General features: G+C 47.5%; 1 protein-coding gene across 1 annotated transcript; it reads right to left on the bottom strand.

Annotated features, from left to right (window-relative positions):
* Positions 1-2,064: 2,064 nt before the first annotated feature.
* On the bottom strand, positions 2,065-3,955 carry LOC132344023 (protein FAM90A27P-like). Its single transcript, XM_059882312.1, has 3 exons — positions 3,816-3,955; positions 3,309-3,414; positions 2,065-2,772 (listed from the first exon to the last, which is right to left on the bottom strand). Exons 1-3 carry the CDS (start codon positions 3,953-3,955, stop codon positions 2,065-2,067), a joined length of 954 nt encoding a protein of 317 aa, XP_059738295.1.
* Positions 3,956-8,570: the final 4,615 nt, after the last annotated feature.

Raw genomic sequence — 8,570 nt, 5'->3', positions numbered from 1 at the left:
TATCAGAGGGATGCAGTAAAAGAGGCCCACAGGGTGGTAAAAGAAAAACCTATCTTTTGGTGCTGGTCAGTTTTATGGCATACTAGAGTTGAAATCTATTTTTATACAAATAAAACATGTACTATTGTAACCCAAATATACCCTAGAAAAAGAAGTACTTAAAAATTACATTATCCATGCCTCAGTGCATCCCTTGTGACTCAGCGGGAAAAGAATCTGCCTGCAATTCAGGAGACCTGGGTTCCATCCCTGGGTTGGGAAGATCCCCTGGAGAAGGGAAAGGCCTCCCACTCTAATATTCTTGCCTAGAGAATTCCATGGACTATACAGTCCATGGGGTCCCAAAGAGTTGGACAAAGCTGAGTGACTTTCACTCAATTCACTTAGAGACAAGGGAGTGGTGACCCTCAGCCTGAGCGAGGGTAGATAAGTGCCTGGTTGGTCAGGGAGTTCTCCAACCACTCATGGTGGCCTCTGCTGGCCCATGTTGGTCCAGGAACAACAGTCCCTGACACTTGCCTGTAGCCCCCTGCTGAGATACTCAGAAGCCTGCTGTCTGGACTCCCAGGGTTCTGGAGGAAGAGCTGGCACAGGGCACCTGAGGATGAGGGCTGAGCTGATTCTGGGGCTTCCTGTGGCTGTAGGCACTCCACAGGCTGACCACATTCTCCAAGGAGGGGACTGACTTGGGGGCATTGTTAAGGTGCATAAGTGGCCCTGAGGATCTGGGAGGCCCTGATTCTGTGTTTTTCATAAAGTCCTCCCAGGCTCCTCTTTCCCCTCCATTACAAGATCTGTCTTGAGTCAAAATAGTATTAAGATGATCATCAAGGCTTAGAGATAAAAACCACACACAAAATGTTTTCTATGGTAAAACGTTATTAAAATTCAAACTTTTTCATTGGTAAATTTTATAAAATTTGTGGGAGACAGTATATCAGTCCTACCAAAAGTATCATTCAGAAGCAAGGTGGCAACTGATTCCAACTAGTTTTTCATACCAGGATGACATAATAGGGCTTCCCTAGTGGCTCAGTCTGTAAAGAATTTGCCTGCAGTGCAGGAGACCTGGGTTCAATCCCTGGGTTGGGAAGATCCCCTGGAGGAGGGCACGACAACCCACTCCAGGATGCTTGCCTGGAGAATCCCCATGGACAGAGGAGCCTGGTGGACTGCAGTCCATGGGGTCCAAAAGAGTTACACACGACTGAGCAACTAAGCATAGCATTCCAGGATAACAAAGTCAAATGATACATAATAACAAAATCAAAAATTTCCTGATGAGCATAAATACAAAAGATCTTAATAAACTATTAGCATATTACATTCAACAATATGTAATTATATATACATATGAAATGGATCTTGACCTATTGCTGATTTGATTTAGGGCAGAAGGAATGCCCTGCAGGGGCTGGGTGCAGGGCCTGCCTGACCAGGGTGTTGAATGTGACCAAATGATCTTTCTACATCTCTTGAGAGGACTGTAATTTTTCTTGTTTATTCTGAAAACACAGAAAGAAATATTTCAAAGCAAAACTTTGTAGTAACATTTAATGACACTTGATAAGCACAGCCTTGGGAATTTTCCCCACTGTGATTTATACTGCAAGACTCCACAGAGTCCACTAGACTTCTGTCAGGACAGGGCGTGGCTGACCTTCTGCAGAGCAGAGTCAGGCTCTTTAGGCAGGTTCCAAATGTTCAGATACAGATACTACCATCCAACACAGACACTACCATCATCAACTACCGATACTTACCATCACTTCCTATCTACACAATGGTTGAAAGTCACTCCTAGAATTTGCCTCAATTACTTATACTAGTTTTAGGTTGACAGCTTGACATTCGGTTGGATGAGTGCCATGGGACAGACTCGGATTCCATGAGGAGACAGAGCAGTGTGTGCAGCTGTGTGTCCCCAGGGTGGTCCAGTCTCACTGCTGTCTCGCCCACCAGGGTGGGGAGTCCTGCTTCACCGGGAACAGCTGCTCCCTCTAACACCCAGCCCACCCGCCAGAGTCACAGTCACGTCAGGCACCAGGCGCTGGAGGATGAGTCTCAGTTGCCACTGGTGTCTTCATCCCAGTCACTTTCTTCTGAGGAAGAAGACACCTGGAGGTCATCATAGAGGGTGCTCGGGGGCCCGGGGACAGCGTGTCCATCTGGCTCCTGGTCGACGGACGGGCTCTGAGCAGGAGGGGCTGGCCGCTCCGCAGGCCGCGGAGACGGGGGCGCCATGTACCAGCAGCTCCAGCAGCCTTCGCCGTCTCTCAGGAAGAGCATCCTCAGAGGCTGGGCCGGGACACGGATGATGGGTGGGGGGTCGGCTGCGGAGATGGCGCACACACTCCCGGAGGGAGATCTGTCCGCTGGAGGCTGGAGGTCAAAGTGCTGCCCCTGAGCAGGTGTCTCCATGGATACATGGGCGGCCACTCTCAGTCCACGTCCAGCTGTGCTAGGTGGAGGAGGGAGATTCAGGAAGGCCCCCAGATCTGCTGTTGGAGTGCTCTGCTGGGGAGTATGGACGGGGCTGAGTCTAGGTTTCTTTGGGGGGTTCACACGTGTCAGGCTGGGGGTCTGCACACGTATCTCGCCTGGAGCCTCAATGCGGCCCTTGGAGGCCGGGGCCAAATTCCTGTTGATGAGAGGCACCGCAGGGAGGCTGGATTTCACATCATCTCTCCTCGTGGGTGACCCTCTTGAGTGATCTGTTTCCTGGAAGGATTTCCTCTTGGATGTGTGGATAAGCACAGGCATGTTTGGGTGCTCTAAGAGAAGACCACACACAGAGACGCCAGGTGTGAGAATCTTCTTTCCATTCAGTAAAACATCTCACAGGCATTAATTTTATATGATAAGATCCTCAACATCAGGATGCTCATGTGACCTTGATACATTTATATATCCAAAGGCAAATGGAAATGTTCTAACAATGTCTCTTGTTAAGTAAGGGGAAGCAAGTGTTTGGTAGACCTTCTTCTCCAGACTGTACACAGATTGGTGATTTGCAGGCGCCTTGATGGCAAAATGAGTTTTCATGTCCAGTTTTGGAGGATGAATCACAATTTACAGACTCCTGTTCTAACTTAAAGGATTCAACTCTGGAAGCTGCTGATAAAATCACTTCCATGTCCCTGCCAGCATCTCACCAGACATGAGTGTAAGAATGCAAAATCAAAGCACCATGAAAAATGGCCTCTGAAAAATAAATGATGACTTTGGTCAGGAAAGAACATGACCGTTTCCTCCCACAGACAGGACTAAGGCCAGTGGATTAAAGAGGGGGCCCAGCAGAAACTGACCCTCAGGCAGAGGCCAGGCTCCAGCTCCTCCTTCCAGCTCTGTGGCTGCCGACTGTGGGGCTTCCTGGGAAATCGCTTTAGGAGCTTCCTCTGTTGCTCCTCTTTCCTGCAACACAAACATGTCAAGTGTCAGAAATCCAGTGTCCTTGCCACAGTTGGGACCATCGGTGCTGTGGCCCAGCCCCTTTTCTAGTTTGGGAGTGACACAGGACCTGAACCCCTCTGCCTTTGTGCAGATCCCCCCACCCCATGTCCTTCGCCATCTCCAGAGACCCCTCCAGGGCTTTGAGGCTGGTCAGCTGCAAAGTTGTGAGTGTTCCACACTCTCCTTAGTGACTTCAGGGCCTAGTGTGAGCTCCCAAGTGTGGCCACTGAGGATGTGGCTCCTGTCTCTGTCTCCCCAGTTTCCCTGTCCTTTCTAGAGATGGCTCAGCACAGTGTCGACAAGGAGAGGAACCTTCTCCAGATTACAGCACAGACCTTGTGTCCCACCTCCTTGCTGCTCACCTCTGCCTTTCCTCCTCCTCTCTCTCAGCCGTGTTAGGGGTCCCTGGGGTCGGTGGGTCCTGCAGCTTCCACGCCAGGTTCTCCTTATCGAATCTGGACCCAAAGGGCAGGGGGACCAGTGCCCCTTGCCAGCGCTTCATGGGGCACCTGAGGCTCCTTGCTGTGTGCCCAAAGGCTCCACAGTGCGTACACTTCACCTGTGGGTGGAGGAGAACTAGGCCAGTGAGTCATCAGAAGCCACAGGCACGAGGCCAAAGGGAATGAAAGGACGGATGGAGAGTGTTGCATGCTGGTTCTGGAGAAAGAACGTGGTCCCTCAGGTGCCAGGGTAGTTACAACCTTGTGATTCCCAAAGCCCTCATCCGGAGCATCAGAGGAGGAGGGGCTGGCAGTCTAAGGTGAACTGTAAGAGCCCCACTGAAAGATCTGGATGAAGCCAGGGCAGACATAACCCTGAGGAGCCCCAGTGGTCCCTCCCAGGCTCTGAGTGGCCCGATCTGCTGGGGAGGGAGGTCCAGGCAGCTATCTTTGGATGTGAATGCACTAATGAGTTATGGACCCAGAATATTCCAGGTCTAAACCCTGTCTCTGCAGTCCATGCCACCCACAGATTCCCTGCGGGTCCACGCTTCCACTCACCATGGAGTCTTTCTCCTGTGGTAGGGGAGCCATCTGCCTCCCAGGTCCCGGCTTTTGCTTGCTCACTTTCTGGTCTTGAAAGAGTCAGCAGGCTCTCAGCCATCCGTAATGACCAGCCATCTTCCACACCTACTGGAGATTCTCCTCAATCTTAATTTTTGGATCTCCTCTGTGAAAAGGAAGAAGAAACTGTCATTTTGATGCAGAGACACAGAGACATCCCTGCCTTATCGACCCCAAATGAGGATCATGACATTGGGACCAGGTTTCTGACAATTTGACTTCTCCTGTCCAGATTGTTCTCTTCACAGAAAGTGAAGAAGAACTAAAGAGCCTCTTGATGAAAGTGGAAGGAGAGAGTGAAAAAGTTGGCTTAAAACTCAACATTCAGAAAACTAAGATCATGATAAATGAGTAGGGAAACAGTGACAGATTTTATTTTTGGGGGCTCCAAAATCACTACAGATGGTGATGGCAGCCATGAAATGAAAAGACACTGGTTCCTTGGAAGAAAAGCTATGACCCATCTAGACAGCATATTAAAAAGCAGAGACATTCCTTTGCTGACAAAGGTCTATCTAGTCAAGGCTATGGTTTTTCCAGTAGTCTTGTATGGATGTGAGAGTTGGACTGTAAACAAAGGTGAATGCTGAGGGATTGATGCTTTTGAACTGTGGTGTTGGAGAAGACTCTTGAGAGTCCCTTGGGCTGCCAGGAGATGCAGTCGGTCCATCCTAAAGTAATCAGTCCTGAATATTCACTGGAAGGACTGATGCTGAAACTCCCATTCTTTGGCCATCTGATGTTAAGAACTGACTCACAGGAAAAGACTGGATGCTGGGAAAGATGGAAGGCTGGAGAAGAAGGGGACGACAGATGATGATATGGTTGGATGGCATCACTGACTCAATCGACATGAGTTTGAGTAAGCTCCAAGAGGTGAAGATGGACAGGGAAGCCTGGTGTGCTGCAGTCCATGGGGTTCAAAAGAGTCAGACATGATGGAGCGACTGAACTGAACTGCCCAGACATTTCTATATTCTCCTCTGATTACTGACACACAGATTAGGACCCAGACTAACATGCATTTGGATTTGCATCCTCAGAAGACTAAATTTAGAGATTTGGGTTACATGTATCACAATCTAGGAGATAAAAGATCTGCCCCCATGTACACAAACATTTGTGCTAGGGGGGAGCTACACTTAATATTGAGGAATAGGCATTTGAAAATCAAAAATAAGTGCGATTATTTGGAAAACTGGGCTCTCCCATGTGACATCAGGGAAGGCAATTTTCAAGTACAAACTCACTTCAAATTATCTTCCTCTCTACTAGCTTAGATGATCCATGGCTGAGGGTCTGTTTCCTGGAACTTTTGTCCTCAGCGTCTCATTTGTACCTAGCTCATGTGAAATACATGTTTCAACTAAGGATGAACAAATAATGTTTTTGGATTTCAATAGTATGCATATTCAATGGAAATCGAATCAGCCAGACAAAGAAAAACAGTTGAGATTTTATTATTCTCCAGAACATGGAGAGACCTTAGTGCTATGATGCTGATGAATTAAGTCAGAGGCTGAAAGCAAAGACAAGAGGACTTCCCTCCTGGGTAGAAGAGTGAGAGCAAACAAAGAAGGAACAAACCAGAACAGTGACAAACACAGCAGAGACAAAGGTAACACACAGATGTGAGAACAGGCAGTACACAGTAGGGAGGATGCTTACAGCATCCACTGGATCACCATAAAAGCAAGAGAGTTGCAGAAAACATCCTCCTTTGCTTTATTGACTATGCCAAAGCGCTTTGATGGTGTGGATCAAAACAATCTCTGGAAAATTCTGAAGAGGTGGGAATACCAGACCACCTATCCTGCCTCCTGAGAAATCTATATGCAGGTCATGAAGCAACAGTTAGAACCGGATATGGAACAACAGACTTGTTCCAAACCAGGAAAGGAGTACATCAAGACTGTATATTGTCACCCTGCTTATTTAACATACATGCAGAGTGCATCATGAGAAACGCTGGGCTGCATGAAGCACAAGCTGGGATGACGATTGCCGGGAGAAATATTGATAACCTCAAATATGCAGACGACACCACACTTATGGCAGAAATTGAAGAACTAAAGAGCCTCTTGATGAAAGTGAAAGGGGAGAGTGAAAAAGTTGGCTTAAACCTCAACATTCAGAAAACGAAGATCTTGGCATCTGGTCCCATCACTTCAAGGCAAATAGATGGGGAAACAGTGGAAACAGTGGTAGACTTTATTTTGGGGGGCTCCAAAATCCCTGCAGATGGTGACTGCAACCATGAAATTAAAAGACAATTGGTCCTTGGAAGAAAAGTTATGACCAAGCTAGACAGCATATTCAAAAGCAGAGACATTACTTTGCCAACAAAGGACCATCTAGTCAAAGCTATGGTTTTTCCAGTAGTCATGTATGGTTGTGAGAGTTGGACTCTCAAGAAAGCTGAGCGCCAAAGAATTGATGCTTTTGAAATGTGGTGTTGGAGAAGACTCTTGAGAGACTCTTGGACGGCAAGGAGATCCAACCAGTCCATCCTAAAGGCGATCAGTCCTGGGTGTTCCTTGGAAGGACTGATGCTGAGGCTGAAATTCCAATCTTTTGGCTGCCTCATGTGAAGAAGTGACTAACTTGAAAAAACCCTGATGCTGGACAAGATTGAAGTCAGGAGGAGAAGGGGATGACAGAGGATGAGATGGTTGGATGGCATCACAGACTCAATGGACATACACGTGTGTGCTGGGAGCTGGCATATTGCATATTGAGTTCATATTGCATATTGCATATTGAGTGCAGCACTTTCACAGCATAATCTTTCAGGATCTGGAATAGCTCACCTGGAAGTCTATCACTGCCAGGAGCCAGCGTGAGGAACTCTGCCTGTGGCAAAGGTCATGAGGAAGGAGGCTCGGCATACGCAAAGGCGGGATCGAGCCTCAGGAGTCCCCCTGGAAATTCTCGAGCATCTACCCCCAAAACCAGAGTCTGCCTACTTTCTGCTTTGTGCTCTCACCTACACCTCTGACTTTACGGGGGGCTGTCCCCCACTACCTCTCTCTGAAAAAAAGAGTTAACTTACAGCTCCAGTTAATAAAGTTCCTGGGTGTGATAGTGTTTCAACCTACAAACTCCTTTGGAAGTCCTCTAGCCTGCCTGAATAGGTTGTTCCGGCCACATGTGATTGCTCAGAGCCTCCCAACTGTGAGAGGCAGGAGATGTTCTAAACTGTCTAAATACAGACTCCTTTGAGCAGTTAAAAGATTGATTAGAAATTGTATTGGTGAAGGGTTTTTCACTTGTTGGGCCAATGTTTGCTGCTAAGTCTCCATATCCCTTACCTGCTGTGTCCCTGGCAGTGTTTGTAACCTTGGACCCTTGAGTTAATTCTTTGTCTTGTTATAGCCCATCACACCTTTGCTCTGTAGGAATGCAACTTTATCTAATGCTTTTGGAGGGTGGCGCTTGACTAATCACCTTTAGAGAAAAATAAGTTTTCTGAAGAAAGGGTCTTAAAATGTTAACAGGCCTCCGGGCCAGAAGATGATGCAAATCACCTAAACTTTTGCATATGATAAGTTTGCAGGAAGAAAGCCTGGCTTACTGCATGACTCTTCCCCTTCCCCCATTATCCTCTATGCATAACTTAAGGTATAAAAACTACTTTGGAAAATAAAGTGCGGGCCTTGTTCACCAAAACTTGGTCTCCCCATGTCGTTCTTTCTCTCACTTTCTGGCTGAATTATTCAGCCTCTTTTCTCCACTGAATTTCTTCACTGAGCTATCCTCATTCTATTACTCTTTATATCTTTGATGAATATTTAAATAAATAGGTCGCCGATGCCGTCTCTTCTTCAAATACCCTGGATCAGTCAGGGCTGGACCCCGGCAGGTGGCGCCCAAACAGGCTAATTCGAAGGTATGTACCTCAGAAAAAGTGTTGAGAAAGTGTTGAATTTACGGGACGGATAGGCCCCCACTCAGGGTGCCGCGGACCCCCCTGTAGGACAGACAGGGAGAGTAGTGGTGGGAAGTGTTAAAGAGTTTTGAGAGAAAACCCGTTTTTTATTGAAAGTGTTAAAG

Source organism: Bos taurus, chromosome 27, assembly GCF_002263795.3.
Source record: "Bos taurus isolate L1 Dominette 01449 registration number 42190680 breed Hereford chromosome 27, ARS-UCD2.0, whole genome shotgun sequence".
In the NCBI taxonomy this organism is placed as follows: Eukaryota; Metazoa; Chordata; class Mammalia; order Artiodactyla; family Bovidae; genus Bos; species Bos taurus.
The sequence above is the reverse complement of the archived record's forward strand: the minus strand, read 5'-3'. Positions and strand labels throughout refer to the sequence as shown.